The following is a 20,986-nucleotide window of genomic DNA, read 5'->3' as shown; positions in this document are numbered from 1 at the left end:
GACAACGACTATCAGTTAGACAAAATGTCTTTTATCCAGTGTGTTTGAGCTTGTTAAACCCCGCAAACATCTCTTAAGCACACAGAATAGTGCAAGTGGGCATTTTTAATTGTTTATTTGTTTTTGTAATCGCGGCTTTGAACGATTATGTAATCGTGGCATCCATAATCGTAATCGCGATTAGAAATTCGAGTAATTGTGCAGCCCTATAGCATCAGGGTAGTATTATAGTATATATTAACATTTCAAATTAGCTTTTATTGTTAAACTTTCAATTTTCATTTTTAATAATTTTATGTGCTTATTTTTTTTTTTAAATATATTTCTGTTTATCTGTCATTTATTTTTATTTCAGTTTTTAGTAATTTTTGTACTTAAACTTATTTCATCAAGTTTACATGGCATCACATCTAATTTTTATACTTATATTTTATTTATTTCTGCTTTATATCAAATCAAACGAAGAAGATTTTTCAGTTTTAAAACTGAGAGACCCTTCCTGACCTGTAGCATAAGCTCACAGTCATCACGGCCCACAAAGATCATCTCACGGGGCAGCCGGTGCCGCGTACCCCCGCTGCTCACGAGGAACCAGGACGTGAGGCTCATCTCTGCACTCTCCTCCAGGCTCAGTCCCTACGTCATCCTGATGGACAGATAAAGACACAGAGACATTTAGGAAAAACTTTCTATCAGTGACATTCCATTTCTCACTCAATATTACTTTTTATTCATCTTTTACAAAACGTATGTTTTATTAAAATAAATAAATAAATGAATAGTGGACTTTTATAAAAAGAGTATGTTCGTCCCACCAAGTTGTTTAAATTTGAACCGACAGTGGAATGTGGGTGGAGAGAGACAGAGAGGGAGATCCGTTAGACCGCGCTGAAATCTGCTGCATGCTGACTACAGAGGCCTGGGACACTTCCCTCCTCCCTCGCCGCCTATGATCATTGCCAGATGCGGCAGGAAGTGATGTAGGGAACTTGGCTGCACACCCTACTGGGCTGTGGGATTTTTTTCCCTTTTTATGAAAAGGAGGTCACATTCAGCTGCTCTGAGCTACAGCTGCAAATGGTCTGGGAAGAGGAATTTAATGTATCCTCCTGACATACAAGCCCACCCGCCTCTTCTAGGTGACCCAGTGCAACTCCTCAACTTCTTATTGTTTTTACTCGAAGGCACAACATGGTATATGTCCAAAAACATGGTATTTCAATGGTATATGATATAAAAAAATATGGTTGTTGGCTATGTAGTCTGTAAATTATTTACAGCAATGTGCAACCTAAAACTAATACAGATGGCAAAACCCCCCCCAAAAAAACAGACATCTGACCTACAATAACAAGTCTCTATATAACTGTAATTATTGTAGAGAGCATGACTGTTTCTCCTGGAAGACCCTCATGACTAGCACTCACAAGCAGCTATGGCTACTTCACATTGGATATTGTGAAAGCCCTTTTTATTAGCGCATCGCTATGACAACATCTTGACCAATAATGGGTGCTGTTTTGATATATGGGCCCCATATTTGCTGAGGGTGCACTATGATTTTGCTGCTTGAGGAGCTGGAACACAATATCCACTCATTGAAATACAATATAGCCGACCTCAACTTACAAATTCTAAAGGTCCACTTATGGATGTAAAGTAGATTGAGAAACCAAGACGCATGAAATTAATTTATTATAATGGCAATATGATACTTGTAATCTACATAATTTAACACACTTTCTAAGAAAATCTAAATAATAATAATACTAGCAATAATAACTGTGTAGGCTTTTTTTTTGTAAATTTGTAATTGTATAATAATAGTATATCAAAACAAACAATTTATATGCAATTTAATATATATATACACACATACATACACACACACACACACACAGTATATTTATCTTTATATTGCACAATTTACATAAATGTTCTAACATGTTTGATTAAAAAACCTATGGAGCCAGTACTACATACTTAAAAGTTCTAAAATTACTTCCTGTGAGAACTTTTATTTAGCAACAGAGGTGTGATATTGGCTGTATAGGTTTAGGACAATGTCTCGGAGAGGAATAAGTTCTGAGAAGTCCTTCTCAACCTAGATAGATTATATTTTGGGAGCAGCTTGCAAGGAATAGCTGAATACTAGCAGCTGGGTTTTCTCTTTTCTGGAACACAGGCTTTAGTTGAGCAACCACAGGAAAACCTTTATACCCGTCAACTACCCACGGAATTCAGGAATAAGCACAACGTGGCAGAGGCGCCCTGATGTGGTGCGATATAAACCTCTATTTTAATAAGACATGAAAGCGCTTTGGAAGCTGGCGAATGTTGGTCGTCAGTACCTTCTAATGAACACAGGGCTCGCAAAATCGCTAGCCCGACGTCCCGGGGCTATTGCGTTTTCCAGTCGGGCTACCAAAATGTATCACTGCCCTGCCCGACGGGCTACCTTAAATACAGGGCTGAGAGGGCTCCCATGCAGTGTTCCCTCTAAGCTGAGCACGCGCGCGACCGCGATCTTCTTACACCGCGCCCGCGCAGAAGAAATAATGTGCCTCGCGCACACAAAAATGAGTTGGGAAGCCATTTGATTGAATGCCGCCAGTAAAAGGGAAAGAATAGCAATGCTCGGGCAAACCGCTATAGAGCTGATGTCCCGACAGAGTTAGAACCGGTTTCATAGAAAGAGAAAGATATGCACCAAATGAGTCGCTGTAGAAACTGAATACTTCAATGGTTGCGGTGCGCTCAACACGAGAGACGACGCTAACGCAATGATATGTGAAATAAAACGTCCTCATGTATTAAAGAAGAGTGGCTTGATTAAGTGCTGGAAATAGTGGAGGATGGGCAATGAACGGTAACAAAACTCAAAAACATACAGTCACACACAAGAGTATTGTACAAACTGTACTTCATAACGATGTTTAGACAGCTATAGAAGAATTCATATGTTCACGTTTTTTTAACATTTAACTTACAGATCTCAGCTTAAGTTTTGCTTCAGTTTGTATTCTATTCTATTCTATCAGTTTCAATAGTTTGTTTTGATAATATATTATGTTAGGGCTATATTATAAACCTGATAAATAATTGACCTTGTTTTTGAGTCTTTGACTTTGAGTCTCTTGCTCATCAAGGCTGTATTCATTTCAAAAATACAGAAAAACAGTGATATAGTGAGATATTATTGCAATTTCTAATATTGGTTTCCTATTTTAATACCTATACTATAAAATAGCATTTATTCCTGTGTTCACAGCTGCATTTTCAGCATCATTACTCCAGTCTTCAGTGTCACATGATCCTTCAGAAATCATTCTAATATGCTGATTTATTATCAGTGTTGAAACTGTTGTGCTGCTTAATATTTTTTTGGAACCTTTGTTACTTTTTTCTTTGATTCTTTGATTAATAAAAAGTTTAAAAGAACAGCATTTATTCAAAATAGAAATATTTTCTAACAATAGAAGTCTTTACTATCAATTTGATCCATTTAACACATCCTTGCTGAATAAAGTTTATTTAAAAGTATCTTTAAAAAAGAAAGAAAACAATATCTGATCCCAAACTTTTGAATAGTTTATATTGTAACACAAAATTTCTATTTTGACTAAACACTGTTCTTTTTAACTTTTTATTTTTTTTTAAATATCACAGGTCCCACAAAATACAGTATAAAAAATTTTTAAAACGCAGTACAACTGTTTCCAACATTGATTAAATATCAGCATATTAAAATGACTTCTAAAGGATCATGTGACTCTGAAAATACTGCTTTGCTTCACAGGAATTAATTCAATTTTAAAGTATATTAAAATAGAAAACATTTATTTTAAATTGCAATAATATTTCACAATATTATTTTGTGAAATAATATTCAGTATTTTTTATCAACTAGATACAGCCTTGATGAATATAAGAAACTTCTTTAAAAAACTTTATTGATCCAAACTTTTGAACTGCAGTGTATTGTACAGTAAAAATGTTTTCTCAGGTAACCTAAAATGTACATCATTTAGTTACATCAAGGGTCAAATCAAATATAAATAGCACATTAAAGTTAAAAGTTACACACTTTTTTTGTGTGCATGCTGTACAGGTCTGGTATAAAGAATGCTTTTGCTCAGGTGCCCGAAATGTCCACCCAATAGAGAAAAGATTTGCTCAGCAAGAAAAAAAATTAGAGGGAACATTGTTCCCACGGGTCCTTAAATTTGATACAACTAAACTGAAGATTTTTTAAGGCCTTATACCATTTAACGTATTTAAAACTGTCTAAGAAATAATTTTTCAAATTGCTTTAAACAGATTTTTAAGAATTCTGCAGATACCTTGTAAATAGTAAAATAAAACTCTTTCCTTGATATTCGTTGATATTTGTGTAGTGAAAATGTTTTTGATTGACATTTATGGTCTTTATTTTATTTGGGCTAGTTAAATTAATTTTCGGGCTACCAAAATCTGAAGAGTACCTGCCCGAAGGGCTACCAGGGATTTAGAAATTTTGTGAGCCCTGGAACACATGCATTTCTGACAGACCTCAATCTTCAAACCCATCACAATCCCCGTATGGCCACCGAGACAATCTTGAGAAATTAAATACTTTAAGACTATATTTAAAAGCTTAAAGCGAGACGGCAAATCTTCCGACTTTACTCTTTGAGTGAGCTTCACCTTCTTTGAGGCACAAGCATGCTTAATATATCATGAATAGACACATCACTTTCTACTAAAGCAGTTTTGTGGCCCCCAAAGCTCCCCCTCTTCTTCCAAACTGAGTGACATATGGTGTTTTTAGTGGGTGAAAAGCTGATTTCACTATGCTGGCTGTGAGTGCATCCTCCTGCCTCAGTGTCTGAAGAGATGGATTGTTTTGGGTTGACAGTGTTTTTGCAAGGAACAGGAAGCAGCTTCTTCCTGCTTCCCCCAACTCATTTCTGAATCTTTGTCATCTTATTCATCTCTGAGAGGAGTAAGGAACTGATTCACTCTGGAATAGATAAGCAGTAAAACTGGAAAAAGCCTTTTTGATAAGCTTCAATCTTAATGCTATACATGTTGCAAAAGGAACAACTGAAATGTGTCAGATGGGGATGTTTTTCTGTACTACATATAATATTAAAACCTGTTCATTTCAGACTGGTGTTTCTCATATATGAAGCTCTTGCTTGACTTTCTGCATGAAGTCTACACCCATCTAATGAGATCTACAGCCATATGATGATGACACAACCCTGTAAGTGTCCTCCCTAATCCACATGACCTCATATCATGACCCATGAGTACTAGCCTGATCCATTTCTGCGGTCTATCTGCAGCCCAGTCTAGTAAACAGACACTCCTAAAGGAACAGTCAATTTCAAAATGAAAATTCTGCTACTTATTGACCTTCATGTAATTTCAAACATGTGTGACTTCTGAAATTAAACACTTTATTAGCTAAAAATCTTTCCATTTGCATTCACATATATTTAATGATGGTAAATACAGATGTGTCGTGGCAGGTTTAACATCAAACTTAACTAAATATTAGGGTGTAACAATACGCTTATTCGTATTGAACCGTTCGGTACGAGGCTTTCGGTTCGGTACGCATTACAAACCGAACGATTTGTTGGACTAATCCTATTACATTTAGAAAATAAAAGCGCTTAAAGGGTGTGTAATATCAGTGCCACTGCGCTCAACAACACAGCCCAAACGACGTAACAGACAACGTGCTGTCTGCCCCGTGATAACCTCCCCTTGCTGGGGTGCATCGAAAGATGATGATCTTGTATAGTCGATAGCCAGAGATTCTTATTTTTATTAGGCCTATTATTATCATGAAGTTACTTTTTTATTAAATTAAAAGTAGGCCTACAATAAATTTGCCCCGCAATTATTACCGCATAACTGACACGCTGCGAGGATAAGATTAGGCTATATACTCCTCAATTAAAATGTTTTTAAAAAGGTCTTTTAGGCTATAGGCTACCTATAATGAATTATAGTCCTATAATTATTAATTTTATAATTAATATAAATATTAACACTGCAGTCATCAATAAAATCAATTAAATAAATAGTTTTATATGAAATAAATTATCTTTTATTTCAAGCACCGACTTTAAAAATGCTTCGTTTAACACAAAATGTTTCTTCTATTTTTAATTTTTTTTTACTATGTATGGGCCACAAGAGAATTATTAAGGAAATAAATTAAAACAGCTATAGGCTATACCATTATCAGCATGTTGAAGTAGATTCGTCTCTCGTCTTCTCTGAGAGAATATGCGGCGTCATTCCGTTTTTACTTTCACTTTCTGCTTATAGTGAATTGACTGAGATTAAGACGTTCACCAGCATAAATCTTGCACAAAGTTTGCACATGTGCGAACACGTGCTTGGGTGATATCCATTGGCTCGCCTTCATGGTTTAAAACAGAAATATTTCCAACATTGCGACGTAACCAATTTCCCCACCCCCCGTATCGAAAACGTACCGAACCATGACACCACTGTGTAGTATCGAACTGAACCGTGAATTTTGTGAACTGTTACACCCCTACTAAATATGTACATTTCACTTAGTACCGTGCACAAAACTACTGCATGGCTTTATAAAACTTGAAATATAGGGCACAAGTTGACTGGAGCAGTTTTATTATATTTTCGGAGCCTGACAGCACAACATCCCCACTTTCCACTTTTATTACCATATTTTCCAGAATGCAAGTCACGCACCTGAAACATGCTTCTGCAATGCTTCCAAATCGACTAACACTTTCAGAAAAAATAAAAAGCACAGAACAAAAGCTGTCACTGGGGCAATACCCTTTCAAAAAGTACTAATATGTACCATTTAGGTCTTAATATGTATACAATAGGAATTACATTTAAGGTACTTATATGCACCTTTTAGAGGGAAATACGGCACAAAGGTATACCTTTTGAAAAGGTACCACCCCAGTGACAGGTTTTGGACCTTTTTATCTGAGAGTGAAAAAGCTATTAACATAAAGCATGCAAAACACACATTTGTGTTCATCCCGAATGAGAGAGGGAGGCTACATAGGCCCAAGTTTATTTGTATAGCTCATGTCCCACACACAAATAGTTTCAGTTTCATTTTAAATACATTTGTTTATGCTTAGCATTTATAAAAAATGTTCTGAATACTCTTAAATTGAAATTTGTTGTTAAATGAGTGGAACATACATGCTTATGTCTATAAAGTTTATAAATGTTAATTTTATTGGCTGATATTTTACATTATTTCTGAATATAATAATAAAATGTCATTTATACACCAATGCGATTTATCTGTGTTTTTCTGAACAATTTTGACCTAGTGAAACTTAGTCAAGTGCGTCTTATTCTTCTGGAAAATGTGGTATATGGATAAAGAGCATGGTAATATTTTGTACCTTATGTGTTCCACAATATAAAGAAAGTAATAGAGATTGAAGGTGAGTAAATCATGACACCAATTTTCATTTTGGCGTGAACTATCCCTTTCAAATGAACATTTCATGAAAGACAGGGTTTAGATACAGCAGATGCAGTGTAACATATACGTCGCTCTTTGAGAAAATACAATGTTCCACAATACAGTGAAGTCCTCAGGTCTATGAATGCCAAGTGAAGGTCCTTGAAGGTAACATGATGTTGTGAGGCCAATGAACACTGGTGGGTAAGTGATAAAGTCAATGTCCTCACTGTTATCGTCAGTATCTCTTGAGAGAGGTAAAATCACTGAGGCATCACAAACTGTTAAATAATTATAGTCTTGGTTCATTGCTTTTATCTTACTCATCGGTAGAAACCACACTCAGAAATTAAATCTCCATCATTCTGTTCCTTTCACAAAGCACTTTGTTTGCATTATCAAAAAATTGATTCTTATTTCCAGAAACAGATGCTGCAACAACAAGCCTGAGGTCATCTGAGCCTTCTGTTTTAAACATGGGAAGGCATCTGACTACACTTCTGACCAGAAAATATAGCGCATATCTATATGCTAATGCTGGGAGAGAAATCGATTCGCAGACCATCTCAGTGCTTGAGAAGAATACAGTGAGTGGGCTTGACATGAATGAACAATGGCTGGACTTTCATTCAGATAATTCAAGTTAATATTTGCACTGGAATGGAATAGATATAGTGGCTTGTCTGCAAAATTTTGCAGAGCAAGAGTACATGCGATTGCACCTGAACAGCTAAAGCACAGTAATTAAAGTAACACCACTAAATATACTGAAACTAAAAAATATACATATAAAAAAAATCATAGGTGTAATGGCGTCATTTACATGCTACTAGATTGTTCTTACAAATCCACAAACTAAACCATTACATATTTTACAGAAGATTTAGTCTCTTTAAAAATAAATCATGAAATGTAAACAGATTCACCTTAATTCATATCTACGGCCTTATCTCTACACATAAAAGGAGGCCAATGCAGTAAAACATGCTGAGAGAGCAAATTTGGGGATGCTGTAAAAGTACCATATGGCCATGAGAAGCAGACATCTCATTTACATCATCAGCATGTGGCAGCAGGAAGAAAGATCCATCATTAATCCAAATCTAATACACTTGTGACTAGACCTTATCAGACACAACAAAATGTGCCCGTTGGGTGGTAATAAACATGCATAATGATATACTCGACCCAACAGACCTGCAAATAAACAACCAGTAAATGTTTCTGACCAAAGGAAATATCTGCTACATGTTCAGAAGCTCATAATTTTCAAAGCCAGACTAATTCAGAACAAAAATGAGATATTTATCATATGAATTAACTTTGAAGTTGGTAAGATTTTTTGTTTTTGAAGAAGTCTGTCTTAATAATAAAAAAATATTTTTCATAATGTCATATAATTTAAAATATAATGAATTATTGTGATGGCAAAGCTGAATTTTCAGCATCATTATTCCAGTTCTCAGTCTCACATAATTCTTTAGAAAGGATTCTAATATGCTGATTTGCTGCTAAAGAAACATTTCTTGTCAATGTTGAAATCAGTTGTGCTGCTTCATTTTCATGGAAACGGTTATATGTTTTAGGGTTCTTTAATGAAATGCAAGTTCAAATGTTTGAAATCTTTATAAAACTGTGACGTTATGAACAAGAATGAAGAGAACTGTGTCTGTGTGTTTAGCAAGTCATCAATAAGCGTTTACTCTGACTGCTATAATACACCTTTAGGCATCTATTGCATGCACTTGAATTACCAGTTGCAGTTAGCAGACCAGATATGAGCGGGGGACAAATACTGGATCCCTAATATAGGTCAGAACTAAAGAGCAGGATTAAGCTAGCCAGTGGGCATACACAATCCATACTGGCCTGAAATGACCCAATAGTCTGATCATCAAACACAGACAGCCATTTATATGCATTTGCAATACAACGCTGACAGGAGAAGAGCCAAGAAAAAAATGGAAGCTATTATTCACATGCATCTTTTTGTAGGGTGTATACTGGCAAATTCCTGCTTATATAGTAATTCTCAGATAATACTGTTTTTGTAATTAATGGACTGTGAGCATGTGATTCTTTTTGAATCCACATTCACTTGGTACTTCCGTTTAACAACAGGAAGCTTACTGGATTGGTCAGTCAACATGATCTAATCAAGGAAGTGATGCTAACTTATGAATAATTCATGATTTGGGGCTCAGGGTTCACAAAAGAGAGATTTCTTGTGAAAGCTCCAGACTCGGTGTAGGATTTGTTTTGGTCTGGGTCTAGTTGTTGCATTTTCTCTTTTAGAAGATTTAATCTCGGGACCAGACATATGACTTCTCATGAGCCATAAAAGATACCAGAATAGTATTAAATTCATTCCATTCAATTATCTGTTTTTCTTTGTTTTTGTGAGAAGAAATAATGAAAAGAAATAAAAAAAAATACAGACATGCTGCCATATAGTCTACAACTGTTACTGTGACAACAATATAGTGATAATTTTGCATTTTGGAACCCAAAAAGATGCATTAAAAAGGGTCTGGACACAGCATGTACAAACAAACAACCGATTCATAACCTAGACTGAAATACTGAGCGAAAAGTACAGATTAATCAGTCAAAATACACTAGAGGAAACATACAAAGCAATAACAGTTACACCCAAAAAAGACGACAAGGGTAAAAATAAACACACCCTGCCCATTACTTGTTTTATGCATAATTTAGTCTGTCACCGTTAGACACTAAATTATTTGATATTGAAATTGAGTATGGGTGGCTAAATGATTTTTAATAAATCTAAAACTTACAGCAGTTTAGAAAAAGGAATGTGTCAAATCAATTAATATTATTATGACATTAAAAAAGCGGGGTCAAACTTAAGCCATTCAACTTAGGTCCTGCAGAAAGAGCCATTAGTTTAACTTGCTCTCCAGAGGAGTTCAAATAACTGATATGCTCACATTTATAGACACAAAATGTGAACATGATCCCCAAAAATGCTGTCTAGGTAGAGAGCTGAACTCACTATGAGACAGTCTCTATATGCAGTTTTAGGGTTATATTCTAATAACGTGCTTAAAATAAACTCTGAAGAAGTAATAGATCATACAGAATTACTACGTGTAATAAAAATACATGTAGGCCAGATGTAGGAGAACAAAACAAGAGCCTTTGTCAAAACAAAGGATTCTGCGCAGTGCCCTTCACAGTGTGCACCAGTACCCGGCAAATCATGCACATCTACTACACATCCGACTTACTGTACTGAAATATTGTTGTTTTTAATGGTTCGCTGCGATCGAGAGCAAATTTTACGATACTAAGCAAGATGCCATGCGTTCGGGCAAACCGGTGACCAGTGCTTGTGTCCTCTTCATGCATATAGTCAAGCTCACTATTGCATTTAACTTAATACATAAATCAAGATTAGATTAGAATATCATTGAGGTGACGCTAGCGTTAGAAAGCACAACGTTAATACAAAAATCACACCTGAACACAGGCGGTGTTCGAGCTAACGTTAGTGTTTATTCATTGAATATGATCGAACTGGCTAGCTGTGTCCTGCTGTTTCATACACGGTACAATCAGATCTGATCAGATCATAGGAAAAGCGTCAATTCTTTGCTCCACAGCCTTGTGGGGAAATACGTTTATCACGAGCAAATGCATTAATACGCTAGCGTTTTTATAAATACCTTATTGTTATGTACACTAAATATAAAAATGATTATTTATGAGAATGTTCACTCACCCTTGCTCTTGTTTTCTCTGTCAGTTTTTATCTCTGGCTTCAATGCAGCAGTAGCTAAACGGTTTTCGTAGCCCAGCCCAGTGTATCCCCACGTCTCCTTTTTGCCTCAGTTGCTCAGCAGCAATATCGTTATTCCTAACAAATAGCGGCGACATACGGCAGTCTGGAATCAGGCAAGTAGGACAACGTTTGCAGTTCCAACACAGTCCGGTGGGCGTGTCCTCGTACATGACTTGTGTTCAAAATAACAAGCATAAAATCTTTTATAGATTATTTCTTTTAATGACATTTTTAGAATGAAAATTGGGTGCAAATATTATGTTTACAATAATAAGCATTAAACAGTAAACGTTCAGTCCAACACTACTGTGAATTTCGGAAATGCCCGTCTTGTAGTTTTTTACTCACCCTGCCCCAGCCAATTCGAAACTTTAAAAACTACAATTTCCGGTTTCCTTTGCGCGGTTTACGGAAGGGCAGTTTTGCCGCAACCGTTGACGTCTTTTTGGACGTCGTTCATTGATAAGGAACTACAACACTTTCAATAACAGTGAGCTTGAGAAATTGTGCGGTATATTTACAAACGTTTTTGGTTTAGTTACGCGTTTAAAGCAATAATGAAACCGTCCTTGGACTCTGACGAGGAGGAGGAATTAGGAGCATTGCAGAAGACATTGAGAGGTGATGTTTTTAAACAGAAAAGATGATGCTGCACAAAATTGTAATATTGAAAATGATATTACAGAAAACCAAAGTATTAACCAGTTTATTCACACTAAAAGTGAGCCTCTTACAGAGTATTATTCATTGTGAACACTTGCTCTTGCAACAAGATCATGTTTTTTGTGAAACATTGTGCTAAACCACAGAAAACAACACAATTAGTAAATATTTAAACTTGTTACTACAGCACATATGTGATAAACTATACAATACTCAAGTCAGGGTATCTCATATTCATATTATGTACTAAAATCAATGTATTTGTATGATGTCAATGTTTCAGAGCGAGCCAACCGCAGTATCCAGCACCTCTCCAGCATGCTGGCCAGCCACAGCTCTGACTCTGAGTGTTCAGAACCAAAGCAGCAGCAGGAGAATCTCAGTCCTCTGCTGCAAAACCCTCCTTTACCAGTTCAACAGAGTGAAGCAGGTACAGGTCATGCAGGAAGCGTGTTATTCTGACAGATCATTATAATGCAGGATTTATTTGCATCCTGATAATTGTAGTTGTGTATTAAAATGCAGTCCATGCAGAAATCTTCTGGATGAGTAGCCTTATTTGTGAAAATATATATATATATATATATATATATTTTTTTTTTCAGTCAGTCAGCTGCGTTCCTTGCTTCAAAAGCAGTCCAAAGATGCAAATGTTGCATCCCCTTCTCCTTCCAAGAGGAAATTAACTGCAAAGGTACTGCAATTAAATCAGGGCTTCCCAAAATAGAGGTTGCAATTTGATGAAATGCTCATTTTTATTGTAATCATAAAAGTGTACCTTAAAATGAATAATTTTAAATAATTTTTTTTGATAAATTTACTAAAAAGTCATAGAACTGTGAACATGCATATATAATTTAAAAACATTCACATTGAATTTCTTTATATATAAATATGTCATTTTAACTTGACATTCTAATTAAATTAAAATATTCACTTAAAAACTAAATATTTGACATCAAAGATAATTGACCACTAATAAGTTTAAATGTGCAAGTACACTCTTATTTTTTAGTGAAAATGTTAATGCACCATACTTTATAATATTCATTTATGGTAATATATATATATATATATATATATATATATATATATATATAGTAATTATAATATGTATTGAGAACCATTACCTTTTGCTCAATAGGTTTATTGCTCATCCTTAAAAGTTTACACAATATTAATTGAAACAATATAATTGTGCTTTCTAGCAAAGAACCACAGATGAGGGCAATAGCAGTTTGCCTGGTGTTCACGACTTGGTTCCCATCATCCACAATCAGTCTGAGTACATTCAGCACCTGGAGGCTGAGGTCAAGTTCTGCAAGGTCAGTCCTGTTAAATAACACAAGATATTATCAATGAATTTATTGTCTGAGGCATTCTATGAGATTGATAATGGGGGTTTCCCCAGATAAAGCGAGTAGTATTCAACTGGTCATGTGACGGGAATTTTGTTGCAATTTGACTGTAGTTGTAATTGTTCATGTGTTTGGACTGATTGTGTTGTTTCCTCTCTAAAGGATGAACTCCTTGGAATGAAACAGAGAGTGAGAGTGGTGATTGTGGAGAATGAGAAATTACACGAGGAGCTGAAAGCAAAGGCGGTTGAAGAAACTCTTAAAGAATACACATTTGTAGACAGCACAGTACGTATCCATGAGGCCTTTAGTTATGGTGCTGACAGAAATGGTAAGTGTGGGACTCTAATGACATAATTTATGAAAATATGAGTAATTTTATTGATCATTTTCAGTTAAACATGGATCGCACACCAGAAAAGACTTCAAAGCAAAGACTTGACTCTATTAATCAAGCTGAGGACTACAAATGGAAGAAAGAAATGGTATTTGTTGTTAAACATTCATGTAGCTGAAAATGTGACATGTTGTCCATTTATTGATGTGCACTAAAATTGTAATTTCCATCTCTTTGTCTTAGGAGCAGCTGAAGTGTCTCTATCAAGCACAAACGGAGACCCTGGAGTCTCAAGTGGTCTCCCTGAAGTAAGTGGGCTTCAATCAGTGGCCAAGCCTAAAACATTTTTTTTATTTTTTTTTTTATCTTACTGAAACCGATCACACTAAATACACTCTTACAATCTGAGTGGGTACACTGATTGAATTACACATTTTATTCATTTGCATTGCTAAAAAGACACCAAAATGTAATTTTGTCAACGTCTAACGTTCTTCATGCTTATGGTGTTAGAGGACCTCCCTGATTATAAATGCCTACTGCTGAAAATGCAGATTGCCAGAGTTGGCCTTTGTGATTTATAGTGCTCTTTAGAACAGTCATACTGATTGTGCATCTGCAATATTTGCACTGTGATTCCGTCTACCAGTAGAATCGTATATGCATATTGTAACAATGTGCCCTCTTACTGCACATGTCTGTGTAGGAAAGACTTGGTGAGCATTCAGAAGGAATATGAGGAAACGAAAGAACGACTGAGGCACAAAGAAGCAATGGCTGTGGCGGCGGGCAGTGGTCAGCGCGTGGGTGGTCTGTGTCTGAAGTGTGCCCAGCATGAAGCAGTCCTGGCAGAGACACACTCCAATGTTCATGTACAGAGCATTGAAAGACTTGCTAAGTAAGTGTGTTTTTAGTGTTTTGATTTTCACTGATAGTACGAGTCTTAGACCTAAAATAATGTAATTCTCTTATTAACTAAATTACATTAATTTCAAATAGAATACTTGGGCATTTTTGTTTATTTTTTAAAATTTTTTTTGGCAGTTTAAAAAGTTAGGGGTTAGTAGAATTGTAATGTTTTTAAAGACTTCTCAGTGCATTTATATGAACAAAAATATATATTACTAATATAAATAATATTAGAATGCAAAATATCTGTTTTCTATTTTAATGTTTTAAAATATTCCTGTGATGGCAAAACTGATTTTTCAACATCATTATTCCAGTCTTCAGTGTCACATGATCCTTCAGAAATCATTCTAATATGCTAAATTGGTGCTCAAGAAACATTTCTTATTATTATTAATCTTGAAAAGAGTTGCGCTGCTTAATATTTTGGTGGAAACTGTGATACATTCTTTTATAAATATGTATGGTGTGAAAAAGTGTTGGCCCCCTTCCTGATTTTTTATTTTTTTGCATGTTTGTCACACTTTAATGTTTCAGATCATGAAACAAATTTAAATATTAATCAAAGATAACACAAGTAAACACAACATGCAGTTTTTAAATGAAGGGAAAACAAAATCAAAACCCACATGCCCCCCAAAGCCCCCCCCCCCCCCCCCCCCCCCCCCCAGTTAAAACTAGGGCTGTTGTATTGGCAAGAATCTGGCGATACGATACGTATCACGATACAGGGGTTGCGATACGATATATTGCGATACTGTAAGCAAGGCGATATATTGGGATATTTCTTATTTTAGGAATAGGATATATATTTTTTTAGGAAAGCTGTCATTAAGAACACACCACCGTATGCAAACCTTAGCAAAAACTAAATAAATTAAAATAGTTTAACCAGAACACACTGCAGAACACACTGGGATCTGCATCTGCAATAATCAGTCCCTATAACATTCAACATTATTGAACCACTTTTTGTGCAGCACGAGTAAAGGGGGAAATATTCAAGTGCTTGCATGATTCTTCAGTTAAATGTATGGATATGTATTTTATAAAAAGATAAAAATATATATTTATAGACTCTACTTTAAAGTTTCACAGTTTAAGTTTACAACTGTGACATGCAATGTAATAACATTTGATCTGAACAAAAAATGACATCTGCTTAATATCAATGAAAAATAAAGTGCTTGCAGGATTCCTAAAGAAAACAAAACAATTGTAAAACAATCAAATAAATACAGATGTTAAACATTCTCAGAACTTTACAACTTGGATTTCACAGGTTTTTCAGTTTGTATTTATGTTTCGCGTGGAATCGCAGAGACCGCGACGCCAGCACCGCCCCAACTGCACAAAACGCCCCCGAATTACGAGAGAAAGCTGCAGCTGCGCGGCCATTCTACCGCCCGCAGCACCCGCGCGCAAAGACTCTTCAACACGGTGCAAGCGCCAGAACCGAGGTTGCGCTCACGCCGCGGTCCCGGGGCGGACATTACCACAAAAGCCCAAATGGTGCCACACTTCAGCTTTGTACATCGAAACGAGAACTGGAACAATTATTTCATCCTCCATTACTGGCAGCGAACTATATTAACTCTAACACTCTAACACACCTGAGTTCAGTTTTTCTAGCCACACCCAGGCCTGATTACTGCCACACCTGTTCGCAATCAAGAAATCATTTAAATTATCCACAAATGACGAAAACATGGAACAGTGGTGAACCTTCCCAGGAGTGGCCGGCCGACCAAAATTACCCCAAGAGCGCAGCCACGACTCATCCAAGAGGTCACAAAAGATCCCACAACAACATCTAAAGAACTGCAGGCCTCACTTGCCTCAGTTAAGGTCAGTGTTCATGACTCCACCATAAGAAAGAGACTGGGCAAAAATGGCCTGCATGGCAAAGTTCCAAGACGAAAACCGCTGCTGAGCAAAAAGAACATAAAGGCTCGTCTCAGTTTTGCCAGAAACATCTTGATGATCCCCAAGACTTTTGGGAAAATACTCTGTGGACTGACGAGACAAAAGTTGAACTTTTTGGAAGGTGTGTGTCCCATTACATCTGGCGTAAAAGTAACACAGCATTTCAGAAAAAGAACATCATACCAACAGTAAAATATGGTGGTGGTAGTGTGATGGTCTGGGGCTGTTTTGCTGCTTCAGGACCTGGAACACTTGCTGTGATAAATGGAACCATGAATTCAGCTGTCTACCAAAAAATCCTGAAGGACAATGTCCAGCCATCTGTTCGTGACCTCAAGCTGAAGTGAACTTTGGTTCTGCAGCAGGACAATGATCCAAAACGCACAAGCAAATCCACCTCTGAATGGCTGAAGAAAAACAAAATGAAGACTTTGGAGCGGCCTAGTCAAAGTCCTGACCCGAATCCTATTGAGATGCTGTGGCATGACCTTAAAAAGGCGGTTCATGTTCGAAAACCCTCCAATGTGGCTGAATTACAACAATTCTGCCAAGATGAGTGGGCCAAAATTCCTCCACAGCTCTGTAACAGACTCATTGCAAGTTATCGCAAACACTTGATTGCAGTTGTTGCTGCTAAGGGTGGCCTAACCAGTTATTAGGTTTAGGGGGCAAGCACTTTTTCACACAGGGCCATGTGGGTTTGGATTTTGTTTTCCCTTCATAATAAAAAAAACTTAATTCAAAAACCGCATGTTGTGTTTACTTGTGTTATCTTTGATTAATATTTAAATTTGTTTGATGATCTGAAACATTAAAGTGTGACAAACATGCAAAAAAAAAAAAAAAAAAAATCAGGAAGGGGGCCAACACTTTTTCACACCACTGTATAAATAATACATATATATTTTTTTGGAAACATTATAAATGTCTTAACTGTCATTTTTCTGCCATACTTTGTATCAAAAATGTAAATTAATTATCCAAATATATGTTAGTTTCAGTATTTTTTTAAGACTGATTTACTTTACTATTTTTTTACTATTTTTTTTCAGCGTATACTGAATAACTTCACATGAGAGATATTGATTTTGCAACTACCTTGGAGCCAAACCTCTGGGTTAATTATACTGATAGGCTCCTTTGACCACTTTAATTGATCTCTGTGTGTATTCAGTCAATTATTGTTCCTCACAGCAAGGTTAAAAGGAGTCTCCACTGGTCATGAAGCTAATCAGTTGCTGTCCTGATGATGTGTCAGATCAATGCCTGCTTTCAGTATCCTGATGAGATGCTTGTGTTTGTGTCTTTGTTAGAGAGCGGGATGAGCTGATGACCGTGCTCTGCTCTCTGAGGGCCAGTCAGACTGAGGCCCAGAAGAGAGAGTGGGCCGCCTATCAGCAGGTCAAACAGGCGGTGGAGATGGCAGAGGAGGCAAACCTGGAGAAGACCAGAGTATGTGCCAACCCCACGGATTTGAATATGAATGCTACTGTTTTGCATGATATTAAATGCTAAATGAGATAGGTATACTCCTTGATCTTGACCTCCGGTCTATCCCTGTGCACCTGCAGGCGTTGGTGCAGTGTGAGCACTTCCACAATGAGCTTACTAGACAGAGGGAGAGGCTGGAGAGAGAGCTGGCGTCTGAACAGAAGAAGATCTCCCAGGCCAGGGAGGCAGCACGTTTAGAGAGCAAGAAAGAGAAAGAAGAGCTCGTCCAGACTGTTAGTTCCTTACCATATTAACAAATGTTTTCTTAATTTGTATGTAGGGTCATATATTTTATTGAACTGTCTTTGTTCAAAAGGATTGGAATGTTTTGACAAAGCTAGTATATGCTGCCCTCTAGTGTCATTTTAATTATGGCACACAACTACAATTTTGAAAAATGACAGATTCAGTGCAAAACAAATCCTAAAAATTAGCCTAACCAGGTTCTGCACTATTGTTAACTAAATATCAAAATTTAATAAAAGCTTCAAGTTTAAACCAAACTAAAAAGAAGAAAATCTGTAGCGTTATAAAAAACGGTTTATTTCATGTGTAGTTGAGCTCCTGTTATACATTCTTATGTTTTTGCATTTACCTTTTATTTAATTTAGAGGATGCTTTCATCCAAAGTGACTTACAAATAATGATTACAACAAGCCTGCTCGCTTTTTTTCTAATTTAATACGTTATTACATTACAAATTCATTAATTGCAAACGTTTAATTGAAAATCAGATTTCAGAATGTCTGCACTTCTTTGCTTTATTTTTGATTAGTTTAATAATTTGATTAGTGACCTAGAAATAGTGCAGAATCTGAAATATTTTTTTATTCATGCTACAATACAACTCATAGTTTTTCCTTTAAAATTTTCACATTCTTAACACTTTCAGTTTATTTCTAGGCATATTCAGGTTATTTCTTGGGGCTCATTTTAAGAGTTGAAATAGTCCTATACAGTGGTCCCAAAAAAGTATTTGAACACTCAAGCCACATTTAAAGATATTACAATTAGCTAATATTAATTAATATCACTAATATAGCTAACATAATTGTAATGTTCTCCACTGTAAGGTGACCAGTCTCTCTCAGAGAGTGGCTGAATTGGAGGGTCTGCTGGAGAGGGGAGAGAGAGACCGGAACTCGCTCAATAGCCAGCTGGAGGAAGCTTATAAGAAGCTCACAGCACAGGAAACAGACAGCAGTAAGGTACAGCCCAGTGAAAACCTTCCGTACTACAATCAAAGTTTGCTTATTTGGACTGTCTTTTCCTAATGCTCTTCCGACAATATGATGAACCCAATATTGATCTTTAGATGAATTTCAGATGATTTTGTGTTGGTCTCATATTTGATCCCCTAGGTTTTCTTAAATCAATAGAGCCAATGTAAGAAACTTCAAACTAGTGTACTGGTGGTCACTTTAGATAAAAATGACTGCTTAATAATAAGTGAGCAGTTAACCATACAAAGTGAATTAGCATTAATTCACAATAGGCATTAAGGAAGCAAATGGGGCAATTTTGCTTTTAGGTTCAACATTATTTGTATGCCAGATTGTATCTTTCTTTATATGTAGGTTAATTGGTTCAGTCATCTTTGTATGGAGAATGTTTCATCACTAGATGGCAGTAAAACTATATTAATAGCAAAGCTGATAGAGTCAATGCTGCAACAGCCCTAGTAGAAGTTTATGGAGCCGATAGAAAGGCGCAGCAAACTCTCCTCAATGATATAAATAATCAGTTTCTAGTATGTGAATTAACAGTTTTCTCCTGAAAAGCGGACAGAAGTATTGAAACTTACCTTGGATTTTGTTTTAAACTGCATGTATGCTTGTATCAGGTGTGTGCGGAACTGCGTTTTCTGTTGAGCCAGGCCCAGCTGAAGAAAGAGGAGTCCGAGAGAGAGGTGAGAGACATCAGCTCCAAAGTGGGACGTCAACTAGCACTGGCTGAGCAGGTAAGAGAAACTTGATCAATCATACGGAGAGAATCTGCTGCTTTTTTTGTGCTTTTTTTAAAATCAATAACTATATATTAACCAGTTTTGCAATTTACAGTGTAACTGGTACCAATTGGTATTTGGTTTGTATGTGCAAAAAAAAATAAAAGGCCATTTTTTCAAGGCCAAGTTTCAGCAAACAGTAAGGACATGTTTTAATGCAAAAATGAATTATCACTTGGTCTCTCCCTCCCCTCTCACGGGGGTTCAGGAAGTACAGAAGTTGGGTGTGGAACTGAACGGTTGCCGGCAGCGTTTGGAGGAGGCCCAGAGGGCAGAGGGCCGATCCCGGGCGGAGGCAGCCGGCCTGGCTGAGGGGCTAAGCCGCGCCCAGCGCCAACTGCACCTCACCAGGTAACCCCCTTAATCCTATTACATGCCACAACACTGCGCCCGTCCACTGGCCCCAGTGCAGTGCCAGCACACCGGCAGGAGGGCACCCGCACTTTATTAAATCGCCACTAGCCACCGGCTGCCACCGCCACAGTCCACCACGCACCAGGAGAACAGGGCCGGAGAGAGGGGCACATGCTGTCTCTCTCGATAACATCACTTAGTTTAGCGGCGAGTAAAGTTGAAATCAGTTAATACTTCTGACAGGTTTTTGCCTTTCAAACTTTATTATTAATCTGATTCACGTTATTTGTGTAAATCAGTACGGAGTGAGTAGTGCATATGTGGTTTCTCATACATTTATACATTTATACATTTTCCACATATGTGCACATTTCACTCGTATTCGTAGCCATGATAATGAGCTGGCGTTAAATATAAATGTATTTTGGTTGTTAAATTCGATTCACACCATTTAATTAAATCAAAAGCAGACCCTCTACATTGAGCTAACACTTTTTTATTTTATCTGAAGATATTACAGCAAAGATGTTGTCTCATGAATCAGTGGCACCTTTTGTGTTGAATGCTTGTCTGTATGCGTTCAAGCTTTGTTTTTTTCAGAATTGGATATGCGTCTTGCAAAAATCTCCCCAAACAGACCAGAATAGGTGAT

General features: G+C 36.7%; 2 protein-coding genes across 4 annotated transcripts in view; one reads left to right on the top strand and one right to left on the bottom strand.

Annotated features, from left to right (window-relative positions):
• LOC306882525 (centrosomal protein of 170 kDa-like) overlaps nt 1-11,440 on the bottom strand; it is a 47,967-nt gene extending 36,527 nt beyond the window's left edge. For all 3 annotated transcript variants that reach the window (XM_079437212.1, XM_079437210.1, XM_079437211.1), the window contains exons 1-2: nt 11,232-11,440; nt 505-646 (exon numbers count right to left, since the gene is read on the bottom strand). In XM_079437212.1, coding sequence (XP_079293338.1) covers nt 505-609 — 105 coding nt within the window. In that variant the 5' untranslated portion in view covers nt 610-646; nt 11,232-11,440. The remainder of the gene's footprint in view (nt 1-504; nt 647-11,231) is intronic.
• A 259-nt stretch (nt 11,441-11,699) lies between these two features.
• Nucleotides 11,700-20,986, top strand: part of LOC306882719 (serologically defined colon cancer antigen 8 homolog) — a 58,796-nt gene continuing 49,509 nt past the window's right edge. The window contains exons 1-13 of the mRNA XM_079437561.1: nt 11,700-11,912; nt 12,238-12,384; nt 12,560-12,648; nt 13,163-13,279; nt 13,475-13,600; nt 13,708-13,797; nt 13,893-13,957; nt 14,356-14,547; nt 17,798-17,936; nt 18,056-18,208; nt 19,049-19,183; nt 19,819-19,935; nt 20,189-20,331. Of these exons, the coding sequence (XP_079293687.1) occupies nt 11,849-11,912; nt 12,238-12,384; nt 12,560-12,648; nt 13,163-13,279; nt 13,475-13,600; nt 13,708-13,797; nt 13,893-13,957; nt 14,356-14,547; nt 17,798-17,936; nt 18,056-18,208; nt 19,049-19,183; nt 19,819-19,935; nt 20,189-20,331 (1,577 nt within the window). The 5' untranslated portion in view covers nt 11,700-11,848. The remainder of the gene's footprint in view (nt 11,913-12,237; nt 12,385-12,559; nt 12,649-13,162; nt 13,280-13,474; nt 13,601-13,707; nt 13,798-13,892; nt 13,958-14,355; nt 14,548-17,797; nt 17,937-18,055; nt 18,209-19,048; nt 19,184-19,818; nt 19,936-20,188; nt 20,332-20,986) is intronic.

Source organism: Barbus barbus (genome assembly GCF_936440315.1).
Source record: "Barbus barbus genome assembly, chromosome: 16".
In the NCBI taxonomy this organism is placed as follows: Eukaryota; Metazoa; Chordata; class Actinopteri; order Cypriniformes; family Cyprinidae; genus Barbus; species Barbus barbus.
Note: the sequence above shows the minus strand (reverse complement) of the source record. Positions and strands in the feature narration are given on the sequence as shown.